The sequence below is a fragment of the Toxotes jaculatrix genome, chromosome 2 (genome assembly GCF_017976425.1).
Source record: "Toxotes jaculatrix isolate fToxJac2 chromosome 2, fToxJac2.pri, whole genome shotgun sequence".
NCBI classification, from domain to species: Eukaryota; Metazoa; Chordata; class Actinopteri; family Toxotidae; genus Toxotes; species Toxotes jaculatrix.
Genome location: NC_054395.1, coordinates 30882621 through 30910509, shown reverse-complemented (window position 1 = coordinate 30910509; position 27889 = coordinate 30882621). Strand labels below are relative to the sequence as shown.

At 47.3% G+C, this 27889-nt stretch overlaps 4 protein-coding genes across 5 annotated transcripts; 2 read left to right on the top strand and 2 right to left on the bottom strand.

Moving 5' to 3' along the window:
- Nucleotides 1-1516: 1516 nt before the first annotated feature.
- cdk16 (cyclin-dependent kinase 16) lies at nt 1517-19140 on the bottom strand. Of its 2 annotated transcripts, XM_041046552.1 has the most exons (18): nt 19023-19140; nt 18023-18155; nt 15502-15696; nt 14703-14855; nt 14381-14499; nt 11361-11489; nt 11163-11219; nt 10251-10365; nt 9616-9710; nt 9440-9502; nt 8606-8729; nt 6498-6618; nt 6294-6391; nt 6079-6184; nt 5807-5849; nt 5613-5703; nt 5455-5526; nt 1517-5150 (listed from the first exon to the last, which is right to left on the bottom strand). In XM_041046552.1, the coding sequence occupies exons 3-18, from the start codon at nt 15623-15625 to the stop codon at nt 5113-5115; spliced, it is 1548 nt and encodes a 515-aa protein (XP_040902486.1). In that variant the 5' UTR covers nt 15626-15696; nt 18023-18155; nt 19023-19140; the 3' UTR covers nt 1517-5112. The 2 variants fall into 2 exon arrangements, with proteins under 2 accessions (XP_040902486.1, XP_040902477.1); XM_041046543.1 differs by lacking the exon at nt 19023-19140 and having other exon boundaries at nt 18023-18167.
- comta (catechol-O-methyltransferase a) lies at nt 18561-21656 on the top strand. Its single transcript, XM_041046573.1, has 8 exons — nt 18561-18667; nt 18764-18938; nt 19039-19136; nt 19293-19455; nt 19544-19661; nt 19849-20042; nt 20893-21024; nt 21099-21656. Exons 4-8 carry the CDS (start codon nt 19294-19296, stop codon nt 21378-21380), a joined length of 888 nt encoding a protein of 295 aa, XP_040902507.1. The 5' UTR covers nt 18561-18667; nt 18764-18938; nt 19039-19136; nt 19293; the 3' UTR covers nt 21381-21656.
- A 387-nt stretch (nt 21657-22043) lies between these two features.
- abt1 (activator of basal transcription 1) lies at nt 22044-24749 on the bottom strand. The gene is made up of 5 exons (XM_041046581.1): nt 24646-24749; nt 23965-24271; nt 22948-23123; nt 22447-22632; nt 22044-22331 (listed from the first exon to the last, which is right to left on the bottom strand). The coding sequence occupies exons 2-5, from the start codon at nt 24251-24253 to the stop codon at nt 22146-22148; spliced, it is 837 nt and encodes a 278-aa protein (XP_040902515.1). The 5' UTR covers nt 24254-24271; nt 24646-24749; the 3' UTR covers nt 22044-22145.
- Nucleotides 24750-25208: 459 nt separating this feature from the next.
- On the top strand, nt 25209-27306 carry rad51c (RAD51 paralog C). Its single transcript, XM_041046565.1, has 4 exons — nt 25209-25392; nt 25669-25897; nt 26391-26607; nt 26683-27306. The coding sequence occupies exons 1-4, from the start codon at nt 25275-25277 to the stop codon at nt 27178-27180; spliced, it is 1062 nt and encodes a 353-aa protein (XP_040902499.1). The 5' UTR covers nt 25209-25274; the 3' UTR covers nt 27181-27306.
- Nucleotides 27307-27889: the final 583 nt, after the last annotated feature.

The window sequence follows — 27889 nt, the reverse complement described above, 5'->3', positions numbered from 1 at the left end:
ACTTTGGAAAATTTTCACTCTCCCAACTCACTTATATGGGGGAACTTCAAATGCTCATAACTCTGGAACCCTAAGTCCTAGTGACTTAAGAGTGGTACCGTTGGACTCGGGGTACCCACAAATGGGGGGTGGGACAAGGCCTCATGTCTCTATCTTGCTCCCTGAGGATCGGTCAAAACTGACCCTTGTTAAAACCCCAAATTTTCACTCTCCCAACTCACTTTTATGGGGGAACTTCAAATGCTCATAACTCCGGAACCCTATGTGCTACAGACTCAAGGGTGGTACCGTTGGACTCGGGGTACACACAAATGTGGGGGTAGGACAAGGTTGCATGTCTCTATCTTGTTCCCCTGAGGATCGGTCAAAACTGACCCTGGTTAAAACCCCCTATCCTAACCCCTAAGCCTGACAACCGCGTGCACGTGCACATGCACGTGCACATCCACAACCACAATCCACGCCATAACCCTAACCCTAACCCTAACCCTTAAAACTGAACAGCATAAATGTTTAAGGAAGACAGCAACATCAGAAGACTGTATTCTTTTAGGCCAGTATATGGTCATCAAAGGTATGTGTGATACTGACGTAGAGAGCTACCGATAACATGCGTCGGCCAGTGCATTTCCTTTGGCTCCCTGCTAACTGTCCAGTCGTCGGATGAGGCAGGGGGAGTCACCGAGATAGTCCTAATATCCCTAACCCTCGACCTCAAAGTGTCATAAAACACGTCATAGGGCCCTAAGGCATGAAAATTTGACAAAAAAAGTCAAAATTTTTTTGGGCCTCAAAATGTCATAAAAATGGTCATAGTATACTAAGATGTGAAAATGTGACCAAAAAAAGTGATTTTTTAGTAAGACCTGAAAATGTCATAAAAATGGTCATAGTATACTAAGATGTGAAAATATGACCAAAAAAAGTGATTTTTTAGTAAGACCTGAAAATGTCATAAAAATGTGATTGTAAGGTACAGCTTCAAAAAATATACACATTTCTAACCTATCAAAATAAAAACCTGGAGGGGAGCTACTGTATTTTTAGTAAGTACATATAAAGTATCTAAATACTCATACACTTTTACATATTTATGCTTGTTTATTTTGATGTGTTTATATATATATATAATAACTGTGTATTTGATTTTAAACATTGAGCACTTTGCCATTTTACAGATTCCACTGAATTTCTTCAAAGCACTTATTATCAATTCTCTGTAGATGGCTCCGGACCACTGGCCGATGGCCACCACTTTTGAAGAAGAAGTTACCTTCTAATTGGACAATTCTTACGCATTTCTTTGATTGGAGAAAAAAAGGAGAAAAGCATCATGGGAAACATGAGTGAAACTAACATGACCAAGATTTACTCTGTGAGACTCCATGTCCAGAAATTAAAGGACTTTGCTGTGAATTTCTCTTCATGGTGAGTAGTGGTCAAAGTTGCTTTTCAGATTTAAAGGAGCAATCTGTAAAAAACAAAAAACAAAAACACAAATATCAACAACCAACACTGAGAATAAATAAAGATTTTAATGTATATTTATATACTGTAAATATATCCGGAATACACGTAGTAAACATAATTGTACACACTAACAGGATATTCTTTAGGCTGCATACTTGGACTGATACTTCAAGTATGCAGATCTGTTATAGCATCAGATATGTTGCAGTGCCTCCCTGGCAGATGGAACAATATTCAAAGAATATACAGCATAGAAGTTATCTGGAAGAATCCCATCATGCAGTGCAGTATATTGCAGATAACTTTGGTATGTTGTCAACCAAAACAAAACATATTCATTTACAAAAAGCAGAGTACACAGCATCTGGATCTGGTTTAGAGCTGAATTTAAAGCTTCTGTTCACACACAATAAAAAGCTGACAGAACAAAGGAGTTGTTTCTAATGTGCTGCCTGTTTCACACAAAAACATCTGACTGACGAGGAGCCAAACCCACTGACCTGGAAGCAGTTTAAATTTTAGTTTCCATCCACCTGACTGATCCAGATCACCCTCCTACATTGTTTCGTGTTGCTCAAAACGAAAAATCCTGATGAATCAGTGGCCTCTGACGAGACAGCGGAACTTTACTTTCAGATCTAAATGCTGTTTTTTCTGCAGTTGAACAGAAACAGAGAAACGACGACGATGTAACGTGCAGATTAAAAACTTGGATTATCTCTAACAACCGATAACTCTACACATTATTACTGTAAACTCAGTCAAGTTTCAGCTACTGACCACATCAACACTTTGTAGTTACATTCAACAGTCATTCATTGACAGCATAAAAGTGTGAAGCTTCAATGTGACTCCGCCGCCATTGCATCACTTCCTTCAACACATTTCATTCACAAAAAGTGTTTGATTCACAGGAACATGGAAAACTGACTTACTGCCACATTAGCCACTTTTGACTTTATCAGTTTCAGTCTCAGAGAATTTAAATAAGTTTTTATGATGAGCAACACAAAATGTTTTACAATCAATCTTTAAAAATACTTAATTATTTAAAACAAACAAAACTGAATTAAACACTTTTCATTCTGGGACATTTTCTTCTTTGATATTTTACACTTTAGAAATGTTCTTGTGTTTTTCAGTGATTGTTGCTTTAAACTTGACACATTAAATATTTAGTATTTTAGATTTGTAGATTTTTCTCCTGATTAGCATCAAGTTGATCCACCGATATTCAGTAAAACAAGAAAATATAAATGTGTTTTTTTAAATATTGAATATTTCTGACCTCAAACACACAAGTACATGTAACATCTTTACAGCAGATTCAGTTCAAACTTCTCTGAGACAACCATCTTCAACTCTGATCAATCGTCTTCTGATCAATATTTTTCTATTGCTAATATTTCTTCACATCTAAAACAAAAATTACAACAGCAGTTTACAAAATATTAATGCTTCTGAAAAAAAACCTAAAACGTTTTTCAAATCAATCACAAAGTTTGTCTGAAAAACAATCTGAGGAAAAAAGTGTGGATAAGCCCCGCCCACTGGTACCTAGACTCAAAGCAGGTGAAATTAAAACTCCATCAGCTTAAAATGTTGGTTTAGGAAAATAAAACCTGATCTGAGGTTCTGTTTAACTGTGGATTTAAACTGAAGGAAAGAGAAAAAAGTTTGAAATTCCCCTTCATACACCTGGAATTTCCAGTGACACCTGTCAGGTAGCCCCACCCATCATTGAATGGTGGCTGTCCAGCAACTGTTCTCAACACTGATTGGCTACACCAGCCAATCAGAGTTCTGCGCTATCCTTTAACATGTTGTTCAGTGGGGGGAGGGGCTGTGATGTCACGGAAAAAAACTTAGTGACAAATAAAAATAAAAAATCCTTTTAAAATAAATGCAGCACAGAGAGAAAACAGCTGCTCAGACTCAGCTGTTCACTGCAAATTTACAGTATTAATGTGTAATATTTACAGTATTACTGTATTTTTACAGCATTAGTATTTGTATTAACAGTATTACAGTATACAGACTGACTGTATGACACACACATGCAGAAATCAGATTCACATGTTCAAAATAAAAGTCAAATTTCTCTTACAGCAAAAATGGCTTCTCCTGCAGACACTGCACTGAGTCATAGACACTGCACTGAGTCAGACACTGCACTGAGTCATAGACACTGAGTCAGAGACACTGCACTGAGTCAGACACTGCACGGAGTCACAGACACTGCACTGACTCATACACTGCACTGAGTCAGAGACACTGCACTGAGTCAGACACTGCACTGACTCATAGACACTGCACTGAGTCAGACACTGCACTGAGTCAGACACTGCACTGAGTCACAGGCACTGCACTGAGTCATAGACACTGAACTGAGTCATAGACACTGAACTGAGTCAGAGACACTGCACTGAGTCAGACACTGCACTGAGTCAGAGACACTGCACTGAGTCAGACACTGCACTGAGTCACAGACACTGCACTGACTCATAGACACTGCACTGAGTCAGACACTGCACTGAGTCACAGGCACTGCACTGAGTCACAGGCACTGCACTGAGTCATAGACACTGAACTGACTCAGACACTGAACTGACTCATAGACACTGCACTGAGTCAGACACTGCACTGAGTCAGACACTGCACTGAGTCACAGACACTGCACTGACTCATAGACACTGAACTGACTCATAGACACTGCACTGAGTCAGACACTGCACTGAGTCAGAGACACTGCACTGAGTCAGACACTGCACTGAGTCACAGACACTGTAAATGTACTTTTGTCCTACACCTCAAACTCAGATCATGAAGTTCTTTAAACTCTGAACAGCTACATTTTAAAAATGTTTCTCAGCTTTAAATGTAAAACTAAAGTATTTCCAGTGAGGCCTCTCTCTGTCACTGCACACACACTTACTTACTGTTGATTCTCAGATGTGAATATAAAACAGGTGAATCCGTGTGTGTCTGCAACACTTCCTGTCTCACCTGCTCATAAACACTGTTTGATGTTCTCACTCAGGTGTGTGAGGCCGTGAACTGAAAGGTTTTACAGACGTTCCTGTTCTGTTTTTCTGCATCTGTCACCTGTGACATCATGAGTCTCACTGCTTGTGATGTCATTGTGTTTACTACGACCGATTCTTCTCCGTGAAGTGAAACTGGGTTAATTCAAAAAGTGCAGCTGCAGACACTGCAGGTGTTCACACAGGTGACACCTGACTGCTCCCACGTGTTTCTATGACAACAAATTTTCATCACAGAATTCCCGGGTTTTCCAGGATCCTGTTAAGTCTTTTTAAAAATGTGATGTTTCAATCTGTGCAGTGAAAATGGAAGACAGATTTCACTCCATCATCTGTTCAGACAGCTTTAACTCATTCACTCATTCGTTCCACTCTTCACTGAGGTGAAGCTGTGCTGTTCTCTGATTGGTCAGATGACTGCTGTGATTCATTTCTCTGTCTCTCTGCTTCCTCTTCTTCTCTTGATAAACTGTCATTTCAGTTTCAGTTAGCTTCTGCATTTTACTTCCTGTTCCCTGCAGTAGATCCTCCACCAGAAAAAAATCACTTCCTGTCCTTTTGGTTTCCCTTTCTCTGCAGCAGACCCCACCCACTGAGGTCAGAAGAGCAGACTCCGCCTCCTGGTCAGACTGTTTGCTAAACAGAAAATAAAACTTTATTTGAAACCAACAAGTCAACAGCTTAGACAGATTCAAACTTTAGGTCCACGGAGTAACTGTTCTGGAGCTTTCAGAATGATCACATGATCTTCCTCCACACATGGATTCACTCTGTTGTCATGGAGAATTAACTCTGTGATGTCATCGAACGCTCCAGAGCAGCTACGCCACAATGAAAGTTTCCTCAGCTCAGTCGTTCAAAGACGGTTTTTGGACAAACTGACCAAATATTTCAAATTTAAACGACTCATTTAGTGTGTGTGTGTGTGTGTGTGTGTTACCTGGGTCAGGTGCTGCCGTCGGCCTCGTCTCCTTCTCGAGCTGGATCTCGGGCAGACTGAAGATGGTCATCGCTGAAACGACAGTCACAGTGACTGTGATGTCACAGCACGCAGTGATGTCACAGTACACAGGGATCAAAAGTCACGTTCTAACTTACTGTCAGGAAGTGACATCACTCTGTTGCCGAGGTTATTGAAGTAGCGCTGATTCATGGCCTGGTCTGCAGAGATCCTCTTCTTTCCTTCAAACTAAAGTTCAGATGAAAAGTTTTTCTTCCTCTGATCAGTGAAATTACATTTTATGTTTGAAGATGTGATGATGTCACATCCTGTCTGTGAGACATTTACTGACCTGCAGGAACTCTGACAGCAGCTCCACTCCTTCACTGCTGAGTCTGCACACACACAGACACACACACATCTTTAATGCTGATGTTTTGTTATGATTCTACTTCCTGTTTAAAGCAGCTGAAGCTGCAGCATCGTCAGAGAACGAAGGGAAAGGCAGATAAAATCCTCCGTGGAGGCGACAGCTCGGAGTCAGACCATCATCATTGTGGTCGCCTATTGTTCGTTTCCAGTGTGTAGTCAAGTTGTGTACCTGTGTGTTGTGCTGTTGTGTACCTTGAAGTGTGGTTACTTAGTCTCTCTGCTCTGTACTGAGGGTAGTTGTATGTCACAAACTCCTCATTGGAAGTGATCCCAGGCCAGCTCTGCTCTGTGGGAGTACCTGCACACAAAACACACACAGTACACACACAGTACACACACAAGTCACCACGCAGACATAAAACCCAGTTTTCTATAAGTAAAACAAACAGAAGTTCGCTGATTCTCACCGAGGAGTTTGAAAATGAAGTGAAGCTCCTCCTCAACTGTGGAACCAGGAAACAGAGGCCGACCTGTTGCCATCTCATAGAAGATACAGCCAACACCCCTATGCACACAGACACACACACAGACACACACAGACCGTCTACACACTCATCCTTCTGTAGTAGTGGTACAGCAGTGAACTACAATAACAGCAGTACAGAACTGACCACATGTCGATGTGAGTGGAGTAGTCAGTGCTGCCCAGCAGGATGTCGGGGGGGCGGTACCACAGTGTCACCACCTCGTTAGAATACGTCTTCGTTGGGATGGACTTCGCTCGAGCCAAACCTGAAACACGACACACCTGAGTGACATCATCACTGCGTTTACAGCAGCTCAGTGAAATCATTTTGTTTTGCAGACACGTGGACACATGAACAATAGCATGTCATCAAAAACTCTGCTACCCAGAATTCACTAGGGACTCCACCCTCAGCTGATGAGACTGTGGACAAGTTGGAGAAGTTTAAGGACTAGATGTAACGAAAGTACAGAGGTGTGTGGAGGTGTGTTTTTTGTTTGTTTGTTTAATTAACCTTTATTTAACCAGGACATCTCCTGAGATTAAAATCTCAACGTGCCCTACATTTCTTTTTTTTCTACAACTCCCTCCACAATCAGAGACCCAGAGTCTGACCCCAGATCAGCCTCTGTGAACAGGAAGGAACCTCCAGCAGAACCAAAGGCTGTAACAGCGTCAGAGTCAGTAGGCGGGCTAACGTTAGCCTGAACACACGCAGACATGGATGTCAGCTCACAGGAGGAGGATTGGATCATAAAGAGTCCACACACCAACAACTGCAGAGTCCACAGGTGATAGACGTACTTAAACTGGGCCACGCCAGCAGGAGTTGGTGTGTTTTTTGTCAGTGAACGCAGCCGTGTACCAGGAAACGTCAGAGACTGACATGCAGACAGGCTGATTTCATTCTGAACCCGTCCAGAACTTCTGGAGTATTGTCCAGACGAAGGTGAGACACGTGAGACCCAACACTGTTCAGAAGCTTCAGACATTTCTGTTTTAAAAATTCTTTTTTATAAGTCGAACAAAATATTCTGATTCTCTGAGATATTGAATTTTAGCTTCTCATTGGCTGTAAGACACAATCACCAAGATTAAAACAAATAAAGGCTGAAAATGTTTCACTCTGGGTGGAACGAATCGATTTATATGAGTCTGACTTTTTTCACTGAATTATTGAAATGAATTAAGTGATCCACAGCATTCGAACGTGCTGAGATGCACCTGTCCAAAGCCGTGCTGCTGCTACGACCTGATCCAACATCAGATCCTCAGAATATCATCGTTTCCACAGAGACTTTCCTTTTTGGGTTTTTCTGCAGAGGAAGTTGTTCTGAAACATCCCCTGCCTTTAACACGGGAAGAACTTTCCAGATCTTGGGTGTGGAATTAATGTGGAGGCTCTGATTCCAAATATGAACAACAGGCTAATGGATGCAGTGCACTGTGGACACGCAGAACAGCTGCTCCAGCAGCACGCTGACAGCGTGTGGCCACTGATGACGGCTCGCTGAATGAATCAGGCCACAGACCACGTCACCCAGCAGCAGTGATTTCAGTCACAGTCGCTCTGCGCCTCCTGTCAGAGACATGACCTGGTCACCGCGCTGAGACACTGACGGCTGCAGCCTCTTGGCTTCAGGAGCCAACACTGAGTGAACACGTCTGAGAACTTCGACAACATGAGACTCGAGACCAGAGGACTGAGGCTGAACTTCAGTTTCTGCTCTGCTGAGGTGGGAGCTGCAGTGATCCAGGTGGGAAACGACCTGGGCCTGAGAGGGGCGGATCCTCCTGACGTTGCACAGCAGGAACCTTCATGCTTTTCTTTATGTCTCACCCACTGAAGTGTTGGCAGGAGGAGTCTGATCGTGTCGGACTGAACCTGCTCCACAGCATGAAGAACGAACATGTGCACACACACTGTCCATGTTAGCACGTGGTGTTTGGTTGCCATGGCAGCGTGTGCAGGTGGCCTCTGGAACCTAATATTTCAGTGCTGTTGTTACGTGTTTACATGTTTCATACAGAAATTCAGCAGAATGAAGAATCTTTGTTTTCAATGAAACAGCCACACGACGACGACCACGACCACGAGCTGGAAGTTGCTTCAGAGATCAGCGTTCACTGTCGGTGTGCAGACTGAGGGTGAGTGTGTTTGTGCTGAGCGCTGATGGATTCCACTGCCATGTATGAACGTCGAGCTCAGTAAAACTGAACGTGTGTTAAAACCAGCGCTGAACTCAGACTCACCGAAGTCGGCCAGCTTCAGCTCTCCTCGCTCGTTGATCAGCAGGTTTTGGGGTTTCAGGTCTCGATGGAGAACTTTCCTCCGGTGACAGTACGACAAACCTCGCAGCAGCTGGAAAAGAAAGAGCTGAGGAGAGAAATCAAGCACGGTTACTGGAGAAGAGTAAACTGGACAAACAGAAAACAAACTGGAGAGTAAAGAGACGGAGAAGAAGAACCAGAACAAAGACAAAGATGAACTCTGCTATTATCACATCAAAATACAACAAAACAAATCAGAACCAATTCATGTCGAACCCTCTGAACCAGTCTCTTGCAAATATTTTCTACTGTGCCAGGGTTTCCTCAGCTTCTCGGTGAGCGTGCTGCTTCATGCTGGTGCATCAGAGCGGAGGCTCAGCTGTGCCACAGATCCTTTCATTTCCTGAATCCCTGATTGTACTTCCTGCTCCCTGCAGCTCCGGGTTTCCTCTGATCACAGCTCTGATGCTTCATCCTGCTCACACGGCTCTGATGACTTCAGCTAAAACCTGTTCATACGTGACATGTCACATGTCAATCATGTGACATCTTAGTCACGTTATGTTTCACACAGTGATGTATATTACATGTCAGTCTGTGATATGTGTGTGGTCCTGGTGCAAAGTCCAAAGCCGCCCACAAGAAAGATGCACCGTTCCCAGCAGCACTGCGATGCCAGGCCGACGCGTGGAGCGTCAGCTGTAACAGGCGCTACGCTCAATCTGAGGCAACGAGTGAATATACACTCCCAGAATACTCCCGGTCTGCAGCAGCAGCTGTACTGACAGTAACAAACAAACAAAAGAGTTTTCTCACTTTGACGTTGTGGACGTGGATCATGTTTCCACAGTCGTCCAGGTACTGTTTCAGATCTTTGTCCTGAAACAACAAACACACACATACATATGCACACACAGTCACTATAAACACCACTACAGACACAGTGCACTGAATAAGACGTGTGTGTTCATGTGTGTGTGTGTTTATCTCACCAAGTACTCGAACACCAGTGTGAGGGATTTCTGTGTGTGGATGATGTCGTGAAGCGTAACGATGTTGGCGTGTTTCAGATCCTTCAACAGCGACACTTAGGAAGAAAACACACACATCAACACACACACACACACACACACACACACACACACACACAGTACTACATGTGAAAATGTAGCAACAGTGAGGCTGTCGTCATTTTTCTGACAGGCTCAGTTTGAATGAACTGATTCAGTGCTGCAGGCGTGTCTGCGTGTGTGTGTCCCACTGTAAAGGGTCAGCACTGCAGTGAAGTGTCAGCACTGCAGTGAAGTGTCAGCACTGCAGAAAAGTATCAGCACTGCAGTGAAGTGTCAGCACTGCAGTGAAGTGTCAGCACTGCAGAAAAGTATCAGCACTGCAGAAAAGTATCAGCACTGCAGTGAAGTGTCAGCACTGCAGTACAGTGTCAGCACTGCAGTAAAGTATCAGCACTGCAGTGAAGTGTCAGCACTGCAGTACAGTGTCAGCACTGCAGTAAAGGGTCAGCACTGCAGTACAGTGTCAGCACTGCAGTGAAGCGTCAGCACTGCAGTGAAGCGTCAGCACTGCAGTGAAGTGTCAGCACTGCAGTAAAGTGTCAGCACTGCAGTACCTTCTCTGATGGCAGTACACGGAGCGCCTTCTTCATGTTCCAGTCGAATTTCTTTCAGAGCCACAAGGTTTTCAGTCAGTTTGCTGCGACCTTTGTAAACTGTAGCATAGGTCCCCTACAGAGAGACAGACAGGTGAGTCAGAGCTACAGGTGCACACAAGACAGGAGACATTCAGTCTCTTTTCCAGTTCCAGGTCCTGCTGTGAGAGAACACACAGATCAGTCACTACCAGAGACCAAGACCAGAGCCGAGGACAGATCAGAACCAGAGCCAAGGACAGAACAGAACCAGAGCTGAGGACAGATCAGAAACAGAGCTGAGGACAGATCAGAACCAGAGCTGAGGACAGATCAGAAACAGATCGGAGGACAGATCAGAAACAGATCCGAGGACAGATCAGAAACAGAGCTGAGGACAGATCAGAACCAGAGCCGAGGACAGATCAGAACCAGAGCTGAGGACAGGGACAGTTAGTTAATACTCAGACTGCTCTGACTTCAGCAGAGGAACCTGAAACCTCCAACAGTTCTCTGATCAGCAGTAAGAAGCTGGTTCCACCCCACAAGAACTAAGGTGTGCGTGCGTGCGTGTGTGTGTGTGTGTGTATGTGTGTGTGTGTGTGTGTGTGCGTGTGTGTGCGTGTGTGTGAGATAATACATGCTGTGACTTGCTGTCTTATGAATGAAGCTGAGCTGGACTGGGTGGTTCGCTCTGTGGTGATGGGACACAAACACACAGAGGACAGGGATCCAGTCCTCTTTGATGGACGAGTCTGTCTCATGTCTCAGTGTCTGATGACCCGGTCACGGGTTCATGAGTCAGACAGGAAGTGACTGACGCCTCACAGAGAAGCTCAGAGTTCTTCCACCTCTGATTCGTTTACATCAGCACCAGTACAGGCCTGTCCTTACCTCTCCCAGTTTGTCCAGTTTGACATATGTCTCCAGTTTTCCAAAACCAATCTCTGACTGCAGACAGAGACAGAGGGACAGACAGAGGGACAGACAGAGAGACAGACATATCATCTGTACTGAAACACTCAATATCATGGATAATAGAAATCCAGTAGAAACAGTAAAATGAGGCAGGACAGAAGTTGACAGACGCACCAGAGACACTCTGCGCAGCCGCCTGCTGATTGGCTGCTCAAATAAAGCTGGACCAATCACATTAAACTTCTCCAGGTAATCATCTGGAAGACGGATGTCAGCCGGTAACGATAGCCGTTTATTGATGTCCTGAAACAAAACAGAGAGACAGAGGAGACAAAGGGACAGGGACAGACATTAAAAATATTCTGACTACGTTAAATAACAAACAGGATTCATCTGAAGGACTTCACTTCACTCTGGACAATAACTTTATTTTACACAGTGTTAAATGACAAGAAATGAGTGAGTGTCCTGATTAACCTGTGAATTCATTCATTCATTCATTTAAACAGAGACGGAACAGTGAGCTGCCAGGTGTGGACGGGAGCTGAATCTGGTTCGAGGCCACTGGAGATGAGGCGGTCTCAGCTGATGACGCCCGCCAACCATCTGTCCATCAAACCCCCCCAACCTAAGACAGAACCTGAAGCCTTTAGTCCTGTGACCGGTCAGTGAGGACCAGAGACGGTCCTGCAGACAGGAGGGAGACACAGCTGGAGGGAAATTGAATCGAAGGCAACTGGACATATGTTTGTCTGGGAAGACGTTTCGCCTCTTATCCAAGGGGCTTCATCAGTTCGTATGCATCGGTCTATCTAGTCCGCACTAGTCTGACCTAGAAAGTGGAGGAAGACCCAGGTATTTAACCTGTTGTGGGTGGGTGGGTGCAACCGGGTGCGACCGGCTGCAACCAGCTGTAACCAGCTGCAACCAGCTGCAACCAGCTGCAGACACAACGCTCCAGGGAAAAGGCCAAGTGTGAGTCCAACAGCAAGAAAGAGAAGACAGTGGTGAATGAAGACAGACTCCTCAGGACGCTCCCGAGCACAAAAGAGAAGAGAAGGAAACAACAGTCCAAACCAAGGAGGAGACAGAAGGTAAAAGTCCTCATCAAGGAATCACTATTTTACAAGCAGAGAAAACAGGACCAACCAGCAGAGAGCTGGACAATGACGGGACGCAGACTTTCTCAGACAAGCAGAGAGGAAGAGCTCATAATACCATCAGATCTGTCTCCTGTCCAGGCTCCATGTCAGCAGCTCGACACTACTGTCCCCAGCACCTGCTCCAATTGAAGTCCCCTACAGACTCTACGAGGACACCGCAGGAGTCTTAAACTTCAAACATGGAGACAAATGGAGGACGTCTGGAAGCAAAGGCGCATTCCTAAGGTACAGCGTCCTGTACCTGGACGGTGTCTTTGTTTCATCAGGCAGCCTCTTTGAAATCTGCAGCTCTTCCTCAAGAGACACAAGAGGACGAATTAAACCTGAGGACGAACGGGGGTGGGGGGGCGGGGTGGGCGATGCAACAGGTGAAGTAAGAATGTGTGTGTGTGTCTGTGTGTTTCTGTGTGTGTGTGTGTGTTTCTGTGTGTGTCTGTGTGTGTCTGTGTGTGTGTTTCTGTGTGTGTGTGTGTGTTTCTGTGTGTTTCTGTGTGTGTGTGAGTGTGTGTGTGTGTGTGTGTCTGTGTCTGTGTGTTTCTGTGTATGTGTGTGTTTCTGTGTGTGTCTGTGTGTGTCTGTGTGTGTGTGTGTGTGTGTGTGTGTGTGTGTCTGTGTGTGTGTGTGTCTGTGTGTGTTTCTGTGTGTTTCTGTGTGTGTGTGTGTGTGTGTGTTTCTGTGTGTGTGTGTTTCTGTGTGTGTGTGTGTGTCTGTGTGTGTCTGTGTGTGTGTGTGTGTTTCTGTGTGTGTCTGTGTGTGTGTGTGTGTGTCTGTGTGTGTGTGTGTGTGTCTGTGTGTGTGTCTGTGTGTGTGTGTCTGTGTGTGTGTGTGTGTCTGTGTGTTTCTGTGTGTTTCTGTGTGTGTGTGTGTCTGTGTGTGTGTCTGTGTGTGTCTGTGTATGTGTGTGTTTGTGTGTGTGTGTGTGTCTGTGTGTGTGTGTGTGTGTGTGTGTCTGTGTGTGTCTGTGTGTCTGTGTATGTGTGTGTTTCTGTGTGTGTGTGTCTGTGTGTGTGTTTCTGTGTGAGTGTGTGTCTGTGTGTGTGTTTCTGTGTGTGTGTCTGTGTGTGTGTGTGTGTGTCTGTGTGTGTGTGTGTGTGTCTGTGTATGTGTGTGTCTGTGTGTGTGTTTCTGTGTGAGTGTGTCTGTGTGTTTCTGTGTGTGTGTGTGTGTCTGTGTGTGTGTCTGTGTCTGTGTGTTTCTGTGTGTGTGTGTGTGTGTGTGTGTGTGTGTGTGTCTGTGTCTGTGTGTTTCTGTGTGTTTGTGTGTTTCTGTGTGAGTGTGTGTGTGTCTGTGTTTCTTTGTGTGTCTGTGTGTGTGTGTGTGTCTGTGTGTGTGTGTGTGTGTGTGTGTCTGTGTGTTTCTGTGTGTGTGTGTGTCTGTGTCTGTGTGTTTCTGTGTGTGTGTGTGTTTGTGTGTTTCTGTGTGTCTGTGTGTTTCTGTGTGAGTGTGTGTGTGTGTCTGTGTGTGTGTGTGTGTCTGTGTGTGTCTGTGTGTGTGTGTCTGTGTGTGTGTGTGTGTGTGTTTCTGTGTGTGTGTCTGTGTGTGTGTGTGTGTGTGTGTGTGTGTTTCTGTGTGTTTCTGTGTGTGTGTGTGTCTGTGTATGTGTGTGTTTGTGTGTGTGTGTGTGTGTGTGTGTGTCTGTGTGTGTCTGTGTGTGTGTGTGTTTCTGTGTGTTTCTGTGTGAGTGTGTGTGTGTCTGTGTGTTTCTGTGTGTGTGTGTGTCTGTGTGTTTCTGTGTCTGTGTGTGTCTGTGTGTTTCTGTGTGTTTCTGTGTGAGTGTGTGTGTGTGTCTGTGTGTGTGTCTGTGTCTGTCTGTCTGTGTATGTGTGTGTGTCTGTGTGTGTGTCTGTGTCTGTGTGTGTCTGTGTCTGTGTGTGTTTGTGTGTGTCTGTGTCTGTGTGTGTCTGTCTGTCTGTGTGTCTGTGTCTGTGTCTGTGTCTGTGTGTGTCTGTGTCTGTGTCTGTGTGTGTCTGTGTGTGTCTGTCTGTCTGTCTGTCTGTCTGTCTGTGTATGTGTGTGTGTCTGTGTGTGTACCTCAGTAGAGATCTTCTTGTTCCTCAGTCTGACTCTGACTGGACTCTGAACGTCGTCTGAAGAAGAAGCTGGATCACTTTCTCCATCTGAACTCATCCTCACATCCTCATGAACAATCTCTGAGAACAGACACAGACACACACACACACACATTTACATGTTTCAGTCATTAAACACTGATCATTTCAAACTACCAGGAGACAAAAGGGACAAAATTCATGCTGTGACAGTTGTTTGACCACAGACTCAGTGTACTCAGAGCACAGGTGTGAGGTTGTGTTCCCACTGGTGTTTGCAGAGTTTGTACTCGCTGTGACAGTACCCAGCCGGTTGGTGTGGTTCAGGTAGGAGCTCAGGCTGCGTCCCAGGCCTCGAGGTTTCCTCAGTGAGCTGCTGTACGACTGCAGCAGAGACTGAACAGAAGAGGAGGAGCCCCGAACCTTCAAACCACCGGAGGACGAGTGGAGAGACACCTCTGGGGGGACAGAAGAAAATAAAGATAAACTCTGTAGATTAATTCATTGACTGGCAGGTCAACAACCAATCACAGCAGGACATTCCTGAGAGGCGTCAAAGCATCTGTCTTAGCTGGACACCTGACATGTGGAGCAGCAGACTGGGCAGACTGGGATGGTGATGCCCATTTTTTAAGGGATACTGGACTTTGTGCTCCAGTTATCTGCCATGCCAGCGTACTGAGACAGAGGAGCAGCTCCAAACTCTCGCAGGGTAACTAGACCAATGGGACGTTTCCCATCCGGTCTCTGTGTTTTGTGGACCACGTCCCTCAAGTATGGAGAGACCACTGATATGAGACGTCCAGTCCTGCCTCCTTTTCCTGGGCAGGAAGTCACGTTCCGTGTGTCGCGCTCAGTCAGGGTTGTCCCTCATCATGGATTCTGTTTGACAGCCCGGGACAGGAGATTGTCCCGCTCAGATCCAGAACAGGGTTCAGGTTCAGGTCCTCTGAGGGACGGGGTTCAGCTGACAACATGTTGATAGATTTATAAGACAGACCTAATCCTGGATCAATAATCACACCTTTGATTTGACCTGCTGACAGAAACACTGATCTACCTGCTGATCACACCTGTAAGCATGTGTGTGTGTGTGTGTGTTACCTGAGTCACTGTGTGATGTCACTTCCTGGTTGATGGTGTCACTCAAAGTCCTTTCCCCTCCCCCGGCCCCTCCCCTCCCCAGAGTGAGTGACAGCTGCCGTTTGATCTTTCTCATCCTCTCCATGAGGGGGGGCCGGGGGGGCAGAGGGGGGCGTGACACTGGGATAGGTGGGGCAGCCAGCCTGGAGACCACACCTGCACAGGTAAACAGGAAATGACGGGTAGAACGGGCAGCTGATGCTACAGAGATGATCTGGATCCAGACCTGGACCAGCAGATTGTGACACAACACAAGGACAGCCGTCCTTCCTCCTGTTCTCTACACTGAACGTGGACAATGTCCCACCCATGACTCCGTCCTCAGCCTATAAAAACAGAGTGATTGTACTGTGGAGACAGAGCTGCATGAAGCTCTGTCCTGCCTCACCTGTGGCTACACCTGACACCTGGCATAAACCCACTGACCCCACCTGTCCCACTCCTGTCTTCCTTCTCATGCAGAAACAGGGCTGCAGGACGTCTCACTGTAAGATCAGCAGACATTATTTTACACCTTCAGAACATCATCCTTCTCCAGCAGACACAAACGTCTCAGCCAGAATCTGTGTCTCCTACTAAACACAAGAGGCAGCAACCATCAGCAGCCAATTCTCTGAGAGACATCCAGCGTCCCCCAGTCAAGGACACATCACTCTTCATGGTCTTCATGCAGCAAACCAGCAAGCTAAACATACAGTGACCCCATCTGCCGTCACGCCATCTTCCGACTCCTCCGATCGACGGCACACCACTTCCCGCTCTCAGCCCTTCAGCTCAGGGGAGGACGCCACAAATCGTGACACGCAGCAATCACACTCCATGTCCTTCTCTGTCTCCTAGGTTAGTGGCGCGTCACTTCCCATCCACCTCCTGCAGGACATGTCTCACACCGCTGTGGCAGCCATCACAGCTGATCGGGTGCTTCACTGGCTTCGGGGAACATTTCCAGCCACGTTCAAACAGAGAATCATCGATCAGTTTTTTCAGAGGACGGAGCTCTGTCTGTGAAAGAACCACAACTGCAGCTCAGTTCAAGGATTCAAGGAGTCCTGCTGTCTGTCCTCTCTGATTGGGCGTCTCAGGCACAGCGCTCTCTTGGTTTGAATTAGCTAAGTGCTGCCAGTTAGCTGTCAACTTGTCCTTTCCTTCCTTTTTGTGACTGTTTTACTTGCTGCTGTAACATAATTTCCCTCTGAGGGATGAATAAAATATATCTATCCTGTCTCGCTGGGCGTTCCCTCAATGTGTCACGGCAACGGCATTCACCCTAATCTCACCCCATCCCCACCGGGGTGCCCCAGGCTCAGTCATCCACCTGCATGGGTGCTGCTACGCTCTGACTCTCTGCTGCACCCGTCACTCCCGTTCTCAGCTGGTCTCTCAGACGAAGCCACATGGAAACCTTCGACCAAACCTGTCCAGGCTGAATGGTCAGTCACCCCAGCTAGTCAATCTCTCCAACAATATCAACATAGCAATGTCCTCTTCATGTGTCCTGTTGAATAACCAGCTGTCCCTCTCTGACCACCGCTGGCCGCTTTGCTCTATACGAGAAAACTCAGCCTATCTCTCACCATACAGAAGGTCTGCAGAGCAGAGGTGTCCATCAGCCTAACATTATTATCAGAGCAGGGGTGTCCTCACCGTCCTCCGTCTTCAAGAATTTCTTGAAGACTCAACTCGAGTGCACCTTCTCTCGTAACACCTCAAATGAACGAACGTGTGCTTCTGGTGAGCTTCTTCACCTGATCTTTCCTTTTCTTACTGAGCAGGTTTAGTTCTGGGTACTCAGGTCTCCTACTGTCCTGAAGCTTTACTGTCGTCTCCTCACTTTGGATGAAACTAAGCAAATGTAAATAAAGCTAATAAATAAAAACAACACTAAGCTTAACACCACCAAAAAACCACAACAAGGCGCCTGCTATACCTCAAAGGTGAGAGAGACAAACAGGCTGAGGTGTTAGGAGAACACCTGGTCTGCTGAGAGAAGGTGAATTAGATTTTAATTGTCAGTGACACTGATGGAAACTAAAGAGTGAAAAACACTGATGTTCATCAGATCTGAGGCCTCAGCATCACCTCACATTCAACTGAGCATCAGTGATTCAAGCGACATGAGTGTTTCTGTTTAACCACAGGCTAACAGCTAACAACAGCTAACAACAGCTAACAGGAGCTAACAGCCGCTGTTTGTTCTCTGTGGTACCGTCTATGTTCTGTGTTCCCTCTGTGGTACTGTCTATGTTCTGTGTTCCCTCTGTGGTACTGTCTATGTCCTGTGCGTTCTCTCCCTGCCTGTGCCTGTGTTGCTGTATGAGGACGGGACCCATCTATTTGCTGCAGTGACCGTCCTCGGTGTGTTATAAATAGCAGCGGAGGCGGAGCGGGTTAATCTCTGAGGCTGTAGCTCCCTGAACGGCTCCGTCAGTCTTCTAAAACCGGTTTCCCGGTCACACGAGGCTCCACAGTAACTTTTACTCACCGGGACGGTTTATCCCGGTCTGTCCCGGGTTATCTTCGGCTCGATTCAGTCTGACAGAATCTCTGGTCTTTGCGACTCCCAGTAATCTGCTGCCATGTTGCTGCTCCGCTCCGCTCCGCTCCTCCGGTGCGTCCTGTCGGAAACACCGACCGCACCGTCACTGACGTCACTGCGGGACGCCCCCGGCACGTGCCCTCCACCGGGCCTTTATTTATTTTTAAACAGTTCAGTTACAAACAACATGAAAAACAATAAATAAAATTACAAAACGTGATTTTTTATCCAAACTGATGAATAAGCAGTTTCAGTGAAACCTTTAAATAAACACGTTGTTTACACAAACAGCTGAGAGTTTTAATCTGTGGTCAGTTTATAAAAATGACGTGAGCAGGCTCAGCTGCTGGCGGCCTCCTGGACACCGAGGACAGACAGGTCCCACAGAGAGACAGGCAGTCAGAGGATTAAGAAGCTGATTGGCTGAACCAGGATTAAAATGAACTGCACGGCAACACCGTCCTTCAGCTGTAAGTCGGAGGGACAGGACCACAGACAGACAGCTGGAAGACAAGAGGGGCAGAGGACTGAAGGAGCAGAGGAGGACGAAGGAAGCCACAGAGGACACACAGACCTTCACAACAACAGCTGGTACTGATACTGTAATACTCCAATACTACAACTGCCACAGTAACGAGTGAACTCAGGTGGTTTGATGGTGATTTTATATCATTATTGTTGTAACAGAGTGTGAGTGGAGTCAGTTCACCGAGGGAAGCAGCAGAGATTAGTCTGAACCTACAACTGCCACAAATACAAAGACGCAAGAGTCGTGATCTACCTGAGAGAGGGGGACAGTTAAATAACACACAGCTTCTTTATCAGTTTAAGACTCTGTCCTCACCTGTCCTCACCTGTCCAGGTCAGAAAAGGTCCTGATGAGCTTCTGTTGTGTTGATGGACACAAATATAAAGCTGAAAGGTAACTGTCTGTCTCTCTGCTCACCTGTCTGTCTCTTCAGGTCCTGGTCCTCTCAGTTCGTATTTACATTCCACAACTCGCTGTAAGTTGATGTGAAGTGGAGTCAGGTGGACTCTGTGCAGGACGCTGTTCCTGGAGGTAAGTGGTGGAAGGGGCCACGGTCAGAGGGTCACAATGGGATGTGACTTAGTCTGATAAAAGGATCTAAGGTGGGACGGTCTGTGTCGTGGTTAGTGAGCCGCATGTTAGTGACAGTGTCTCTTTGACCTGTCTCTCTGTCTGTCTGTGTCTCAGTATGTCTGTGCTCGCAGCGTCAGTGATCCTGCTGGGTCTGTATATTTTGTGTCGCTGTCTGATTCCCCGGTTGGTTCGGTCTAATTCCACTCTGGCTTTGCTTTGGTACGACGTCATGCTGGAAATGACCTTTGACCTCCTGACACAAACAACAAGACCTCAGGTGACCTCTGAATGCCCGTCTGTTCACCTGTATGTTCCTTTGTCTGTCTCTCTTTGACCCATCTTTCTCTGTGACCCGTCTATCTCAGCGCCTCCTGCAGGCCGTCAGTATAAATGCAGTGAAAGGAGACCCGGACAGCGTCATCACCGCCATCGACCACTTCTGTAAACACACAGAGTGGGCGATGAACGTAGGAGACGAGAAAGGTACACACACAGACACACACACAGACACACACACAGACACACACACAGACACACACAGACGCGCACACACACACACACAGACACACACACACGCACACACACACGCACACACACACACACACACGCACACACACGCACACAGACCTGTGTGTGTATTCTGTTAATCACGTGTGACTCTGTCTCCCAGGAGCCATCTTGGACGCTGTTGTCATAGAAAGGTCTCCGGCCACAGTGCTGGAGTTGGGGACGTACTGTGGATACTCTGCTGTCCGCATCACCAGACTGTTGCCCCCAGCAACAAGGCTGATTACCGTGGAGATGAACCCTGAGTACGCTCATGTGGCTCGACAGGTCATTGAACATGCAGGACTGCAGGACAAGGTTAGAGGTCAAAGGTCATCGTCAATCACATGTTCTCAGATAAATCTAAACCAACAAACATGAACTCTGGGCATGACCCAGGAATTAACCAGTACCACAGGTAGGTTTAGGACCAGGTATCAAACAGGTGGACGGTCACTCAGTTTACCTAACAGGACACAGAGAGGACATCGGACCAGGGACAGCAGCTCCTGCTGTGAAGGGGCTCCCAGGTTGTCCTTGAAAAAGGTCTGTGATCCCTGGGAACCAGATCATCTGCAGAGAATTAGGGACCACGAAGATGAGTCTGACCTGCTCCACCTCGTCTCTCTGAAGGAGTGGTTCAGGAGGACGAAGCGAGGGGAGACGTACAGGAGGCTGTGGACCTCTGATGTGGAGGACAGAACCGTGAGCTGTTTCCTGGAGACACAGAAACTGGCTGCAGTTGGACTAAGCAGTTGTACTTACCTCCTCTGCGGGGGGGGGGGGGGGGGTCATCTGCTGCCTCTGTGCTGTCTGTCCTCACAGCCAGGAGGAAAGTCTTCCTGTCTTGGGAGTCCAACCACATACCTAGGAACTCCATGGACATCTGGCCGAAGCCTGTTTCTCCTGGTAAATACAAACAACTGACAATGTGACGATCCAGTTGCTGTAATGGATCCAGGTCCATGTCCATGTCCATGCTCCTCATCTTGTGGTGGGCCACTAAAGGAGGACACAGTTCCAAGGTCCTGAAGCATTGTCTGTCTCTCTCCCAGTGGTGCCGGAGGATGGACGCTGTCCTTGGAGGCAGCAGGCTGCACACAGTGAATCAGTTTTAGATTCGAGTTGTTCTGGATCTGATTATTGATTATTGATGTCACTCTGTCAGGTGTGTGTGCTGGAAGGGCTCTCAGCTGACCTCATTCCCAAGATGGCCGACATGTTCGGGATCCATTCGTTTGACTTCGTTTTCCTCGACCACTGGAAGGACCGCTACTTGCCGGACATCAGGCTGCTGGAGGTAATGACCTTTGACCCCTAAACCCACTGTGTGCCCTGACCTCTGACCTAATTCACACCCCCCCACCCCTGCAGGACTGCAGTCTGCTGGCCCAGGGGTCGGTGGTTCTGGCTGATAACGTGGTCTGTCCCGGAGCTCCAGACTACCTGGACTACATCAGATCCAGCCTGAATTACAGCAGCAGGTTCTACCAGGCGCACCTGGAGTACACCAGAGTCCTGGACGGACTGGAGAGGTCAGAGTACCTCGGTCACAGACAGGGAGAGACACAGGTGCTCAGGGATACACATCAGCAGAGAGACAGACAGGTAAACAGACGGGGAGTGACAGGTAGACAGAGAAAGAGACAGACATAGAGAGAAACACACAGGGAGACAGACATGGACAGTGTACCAGTTTCACCTGATGACAGAGGCAGTGTGGTTTTCGTCCTCAGGCCAGTTTGTCCAGATGTTGAAGCAGGAATCAGGATGAAGTAACTGCTGCTCGTCATAGTTTACATGTTGTTTCTGACACGTATGTAAATGGTTCAGCCACACGTGGCCTCACAGTTTTTTATTTTCTTTAACCCAAACACTGTTAGTCTGCTCCTAACCTTAATCTGGGGTTTAGTTTCCTAAGCATGAACAAGAAACCGGGCTGTTACGAACATGCAGATCTTTCATTAAACGTTTAACGTGTTCATGACATTAACGACTCTTTTCTTCAAACACTTCGCCACTGAAAAGGAGCGCTGAAGGTTAAACTGACGATCAGTCACACGTGCCCCCCCCAGGCCAATAACATGTCAACACCTGACAAATGTCTGATCACGTGTTATAACATGTAGCTGCAGTTTTTCAGTCTAGACTTCGCACTGAACCCGTTAATAAAAACTCGTTAAGACTTAAGCTCATTGACACTAACCCTGAAGTTAATCTGCTCACTCAAACAACAGTAAACTGATCAATCAATCAATAAATCAATCAATCAGTCGATCAGTCGATCAGATCCGCCGGCTGCTCTGTGCTCATCTCTGGTCTGTGATTGGCTGGTGAAGGTGGGTGTGTCAGCACAGTTCATCACAGTCTACTTGTGTTTCTATGGAAACACTCCTGTCCAACAGCCAATCAGCCATCTCTCTACTGTCCCTCTGATTGGTTGGAGTTGAAAATCTTGGTCAGCAGGGAGACGTTTGATTGGCTCTTCTGCTGTAGGAGGCGGGCCTTGTCCAGGTGCTTCTCTGTAACAGACACTTTCTTCTTCTTCTTCCTCTGGATCTCGTCCTCTGTCTGACGCTGAGTGAAGTCCCACGTCTTCTCGTCCACCTGATGACAACAAACACTTTAGTGTCTCCGCCTGTACTGTATCTACAGGTGTGACTCAACCTGTGCTGAAGATGCAGGTAGATTCAGGTACGTGAACGTGTAATTTAGAGTTTACCTGCTGTCCGTGTCTCTGTCTCTTCCTCCTCAGGTTATCCAGGTGAGTGCTCTTCTCCACATTGTTCAGGTAAAAGTTTGTTTCTCTCTTCGCCTGAGAAACTTCCGTCCTGAGTCTCTGCTGCAGAACCGTCTGCTCATAGGCCAGCCGCTCGCTCAGGTGAGTCCACTGGAACCTGTGCAGGTACTACAGACAGGTAGAGACAGACAGGTGAGCCTGCTGGAACCTGTGACGGCCCAGGTCTTTGGCCAGTGTCTATGAATATTTTTGACATTTTTAGTTGTTTGTGTTTGTTTCAGTAACAAACACAAACAATGTTTTTCTCTTTTTAATTTCCTCGTGTCACCTTCAGTTCCCTGCCATCGACAGGGAAGCAGAGAGACAGGACAACAGACAGACAGGTAGTTTTGGTCTCACAGTGGTTCAGAGTTTTAAAGAGTAGGCTCAGTCATTCTGTCCTCGGTCATTCCCTCACCTGAATGAATGAACGACAGACTGTACCTTGATGCACCACAGGTCTGAGGAGAAGCGTTGGCGTTTCCTGGTTCCCATCGGCGTGTTGTGGAGAGATGCCGCCACCCTCTTGGCCACTCGTTTATCTCTGAACTCCACCCATCCTTCAGTAAAATCACACCTCCTCAAACCAGACTTCTTCTTTCTCCTCCTCACCTGATGGTCTGAGAGAAACACATCAGGAAAAAGACTGAAATAAATAATAAACTGTGGAGTTGACAGAATTCATTCCAGAAGCAGCAGAGAAATTACAGAGCGATCACTGCTCTCGCAGCTCAGCAGGCAAATGCTCGTCTCATTCATCGACCTCAGACGTAGCAGTAGCCTAACGTTAGCCACTTAGTCACTTGTGCATGTGCTCGTAAACCCCACCCCCAGCACGGACCGTTCACACCTGTACCCTCAGGCCGGAGGCTCACGTTTGAAATGCCGAAGCCTGAACATCTGAGGGAGGGAGCAGGAGCCCACAGACTGTTTCCACTCAGTTTGCACAGTCACTGCTCTCTGTTGCTCAAACAGCTGCGTGCATCATGCTGCTTCAGAAACTGCTCTTTTATATAATCAATCATCTGTTTTTACTTTATACTGTTCAGAATCTGCAGTGTTGTACAATTTATATTTATACTGTGTGTATAGTTTGTCTTTCAGAGTGAACAGCAGCAGCAGAAGAGTTTCACTGTACAGGGAAACTCGTTTCCTTACACGACCATAAACAAGCTGACTTTGACTTTGAAGGTTTAAATGAGCTGGAAACTTTTTCTGAATTCAAACAGAACTGAAGTTAAAATTCTCTTTTTCATCACAGAGTTACTTTGCATGGCGTCGCCGCGGCCCGCGGTCGCTGTGACCGAAAACCTGAGGCGATCCTCAGCAACAGAAAGAGTCTGAGCGGCGACACGAGTCGAACGTCACACCACAATCGTACTTCACCTGTTCACGCTGTTCACCTGTTCACGTGTACACGTGAACACACACTGTTCACGCTGTGTGTTTGTACACATTTACCTTCAGGTTGTAGAAATATTCGTCCGATCTCTCCGAAAACCGACAGAAGGTTCCTCAGGTGTTTGGGGCGGAGCCTCGGAGGAATGTGACCCAGGTAGATGATACCTGGGACACACTTCCGGTCTGAATGAGAAATCACTGCAGCACCTTTTTGTTTGGTCTTCGTCTTCATCGCAGCAGCATCTCCAGTCTCATCATCATCACCTCTGTCTTCAGCTGTTCCTTCCTCCTCCTCCTCTTGAGCTGCAGTCTTCTCCTCTTCTTCCTCCTCCTCCTCTCTTCTCTCCATCTCTCAGCTCTCTGATCACTGTGAACAGAAACAGTAAGAACACACTGTTGACAGGCTGACAAAAGTATGTGGACAGTGGCGCAGCCTGAATCAAACAGTTGATTAAAGCTTCTGTAGCACGCGCTGAACGGACCTCAGATCAGTTTCCCGTGCAGACCACAGGACGAGCTGAGCGTCTCAGAGCGGACGGAGGTCAGACCCGGATCAGCTCAGGGTCTGAGCTCTGACTGAGGCTTTAAATACTGTTCGATCAATAACTGATAATACCGGCGTCTGCGTCGACGTCATCTGATCAGCTTCGTCACCGTTAATTCCGGATTTCCGTCTTTCACATTAAAACGCGTCTCCTCCGTATTTCTGTGTAAATAAATGATTAAAAAATAAAAGCTCACCTTCAGATTCAGCTTCAACTTCCAGCAACACTGCAACCGAAACAGCCTCTGCTCGGTCTCACGTGCAGCTTTTCTGTCGCACATCAATGACGAAACACAGCGACACGGACATGACGAAAATCAGCTGATTATACCTTCAAAATAAAACCATGGGAGCTGCGGAGAAAGTGTTTGGTTTGAGTTAAGATAAAGGCAGAGTTGTTCTAATCACTGTTCGTGTTTAGTTGTGTTCATTTTATCAGAACGTGTTGATTTAAATCCATTTATTCTCTGGATGTATTTAACAACGCTTAATCGAAGCATTACATTTCTTTCCCGCTGTTGCTGCTCTGCTTCCTGCTGAGTCATCTTTTCTCACAGTGAAAAGAAACTGGAAATATTATAATTATATTTCAAACCTTCTCTGTTCGGAATTCAGACTTCATTACGAAGGAAAAAGACATTTTGTCAAATGTTATTGAAACCGTGGACATGACGGCTGAAACCGAACTGAAATCAAACTCTTAATTTGAAAACTCAAACCGGAACTTCGTGTGTTTTCAGCGTTTTGGCTGCGTTCTGCGGCGAAAAGCATGCTGGGATAGCTTCCATGGCGGGATGTGAAGTAGAGGAAGCTAACAGCAGTGAAGATGCAGAGGGCGGTCTCCAGTTTGTCTCTGAGTCCCAGTGTGAAGGTTAAACTGGTCAGTGCTGGTTTCCAGTTCACCGCAGACCTGCTGCACCTTAAACCGCTACAACTCAGCAAAGGTAGCCATTCTGTTCGCTCACCAAACTCCATTCAAAATAAGTCCGTTTTAACGTCTGGTCCTTCCCAGAACTCCAGTCACAGCAGGTTTTAGGTTTCTGACTCACGATGGACCGTGAACACAGAGCATGTCAATCTGAAGCAGTGAGATTCATTCTGTTAGAGAGAATTCAGAACAGCTCCAAATCTGAATCCCAGAAACTGGAGTTTACATGAACTTACTGTGAATCATTTTAGATGAAAGTCAGTTTAACATAACGCGACGCTTCGTGTTGCAGAGGCTGGTCTGTCTCAGCAGGAGGCGCTGGAGGTGCTGCAGGCTGTGAGGACAGATGGAGGAGGAGCGTCGGCCTCTCTGACAGCTCTGGATCTCCTGCAGAAGGAGGAGGAGACGAGGAGCATCGTGACCTTCTCCTCTCAGCTGGACGCTGCTCTCGGAGGAGGACTTCCTGTTGGGAAGACTACAGAAATCTGTGGAGCTCCAGGAGTCGGAAAAACACAGCTGTGGTCAGACACGTGCATGTACACACACACACACACACTCTCTCTCTCACACACACACACACTCACTTTTAAACGTGTTACGTTAAAATAAAGTTCAGAGCGTTCGAAACTCACCTGGATCCCTCTGCTCCCTCTTTGTGTGTGTTGTGTGTGTTGTGTGCATTGTGCGTGTGTTGTGTGTGTTTCTTGGACCTGAGCTCTGATGGGTCCTCACACTCAGCTCCCTCAGGATGTTATGATCCATCGTTAACGCATCAGCTGACGAGGGACGCGAGGCTTCCTGAACTCGTTCAGTCTGATGAACCAATCACGTGTTTGTTTAACACTGAAAACAACCAATCATACGACAGAAATGTTTCACAGGAACAAAGAGACTTGGCTCTTTTGTCATTGGCCCTCAGGTGTGATGCCTGCACAGGGGCCTGCTAATGTGATCATGTCATGTGCTGTGTGTTGATGATGTCAGTAATCATGTGACCTGTGTGCTGACGGTCAGCCTGCAGCTGGCGGTGGACGTCCAGGTGCCTCAGTGTTTTGGGGGGGTCGGAGGTCAGGTGATCTACATCGACACTGAGGGCAGCTTCCTGCTGGAGAGAGTCATCGACGTGGCCGCCGCCGCCGTCAGACACTGCTCTTTACTGGTTGAAGACAACGAGCAGCGTGTCGCCATGACGACCTTCACTGTGGAGACCATCCTGTCCAACATTTTCCTGGTAATGATGAAAGGTCGTCACAGTAAAGTCACAGTGTAGTATCAGTGAAACTGATTCTGATTGGCTGTCCTGTAGGTGCGTTGCCATGACTACGTGGAGCTGCTGGCCGAGCTCCACCTGCTGCCAGGCTTCTTGTCAGACCACCCGAGGGCCCGCCTCCTGGTGATTGACAGCGTGGCATTTCCGTTCAGACGATTTGATGACATGTCGCAGAGGACACGCCTCCTCCAGGGCCTCGCACAGCAGCTAGTTGCCATGGCGAGCAGACACCACGTTGCCGTGGTCATCACCAACCAGATGACCACGCGGCTGCGGGGCAGCCAATCGCAGCTTGTCCCCGCCCTCGGGGAGAGCTGGGGCCACGCACCCACCATCAGACTCCTCCTACAGTGGGTGGGGTCACAGCGACTGGCAGCCGTGTTTAAATCTCCCGGTCACACAGACGCAACCGTCCCATACCAGATTACCTCGGACGGGTTCAGAGACGCCGCCAAATCAGAGCAGCCACAGAGCAAACGGCCCCGAACACACGCTGACCAATCAGCTTCCAACCAGCCAGACGCCTGCTGCTGATTGGCCACTGGCCACTCAGAAGGTTCAGGAGCGGAGGGGGGGGGGGGGGGGTTGGTCCGCTGCAGTCTGCAGCCTCACCACTAGATGCCACTACATCTCACAGACTGGTCCTTTATATTGATGTGTATCTGTGAATATATGAAATAAATGAAATGACTCCTGCTGTGATCGATGTCTCTGTTTCTGCTCCACACGTCAGAGGGTTAATCTCACAAACACCATCACACCATAGAATATGATGTGATATCATGTTACTGTTACAGGTGAGCAGGTGTCTCAGGCTGGCACCACAGGTCTGCAGGTGGAGACACCTGCTCAGTGTCTCAGGCTGGCACCACCTCCAGCGCATGTGAAGGATGGGTTGCTGTGTCTTTAATGTCCACGGACAGAGGGGTCCTGCTGGCTGATCTACAGTCAGCTCTGAGACTGACCTGAGTCACTAAGCCTGTGGACTCTGGACGTCTCCGACAGACACAGGACTTCAGAGACAGTCCGTCTTCACGCAGACACTGATCCTGGAACAGTTTGTATTGAGGGTTAATCATCCATCAAATGGACACAGGCTGAGTGTTTAAACCACCGTGTCCTCACAAAGACAGACAAACAGAAACACGCGGCTGAACGTTAATGTGCATGTTTTAATTAGACAGGCAGAGAGACAGGCAGGTCCTCAGCCCTCCGCTGATTGGAGGAGCAGCAGGAGGGCAAC

Bases quoted from the DNA above. Each gene is read 5' to 3' on its own strand.
- cdk16 (XM_041046552.1), bottom strand. From the start codon at position 15,625: ATGGAGAGGATGAGAAAGATCAAACGGCAGCTGTCACTCACTCTGGGG. The intron at 9,503-9,615 runs GTGAGATAAACA...TTGTTGTTTCAG, and splicing joins CACTGGTGTTCGAGTACTTG to GACAAAGATCTGAAACAGTA. The intron at 5,704-5,806 runs GTCAGTAAATGT...TCTGAACTTTAG, and splicing joins TGCTGTCAGAGTTCCTGCAG to TTTGAAGGAAAGAAGAGGAT.
- comta (XM_041046573.1), top strand. From the start codon at position 19,294: ATGTCTGTGCTCGCAGCGTCAGTGATCCTGCTGGGTCTGTATATTTTG. The intron at 20,043-20,892 runs GTTAGAGGTCAA...TCACTCTGTCAG, and splicing joins ATGCAGGACTGCAGGACAAG to GTGTGTGTGCTGGAAGGGCT. The intron at 21,025-21,098 runs GTAATGACCTTT...CCACCCCTGCAG, and splicing joins CGGACATCAGGCTGCTGGAG to GACTGCAGTCTGCTGGCCCA.
- abt1 (XM_041046581.1), bottom strand. From the start codon at position 24,253: ATGGAGAGAAGAGAGGAGGAGGAGGAAGAAGAGGAGAAGACTGCAGCT. The intron at 22,633-22,947 runs GTACAGTCTGTC...ACCTGTCTGTAG, and splicing joins CAGACCTGTGGTGCATCAAG to TACCTGCACAGGTTCCAGTG. The intron at 22,332-22,446 runs GTAAACTCTAAA...TGTTGTCATCAG, and splicing joins GACAGAGACACGGACAGCAG to GTGGACGAGAAGACGTGGGA.
- rad51c (XM_041046565.1), top strand. From the start codon at position 25,275: ATGCAGAGGGCGGTCTCCAGTTTGTCTCTGAGTCCCAGTGTGAAGGTT. The intron at 25,898-26,390 runs GTCAGACACGTG...GCTGACGGTCAG, and splicing joins GTCGGAAAAACACAGCTGTG to CCTGCAGCTGGCGGTGGACG. The intron at 26,608-26,682 runs GTAATGATGAAA...GCTGTCCTGTAG, and splicing joins TCCTGTCCAACATTTTCCTG to GTGCGTTGCCATGACTACGT.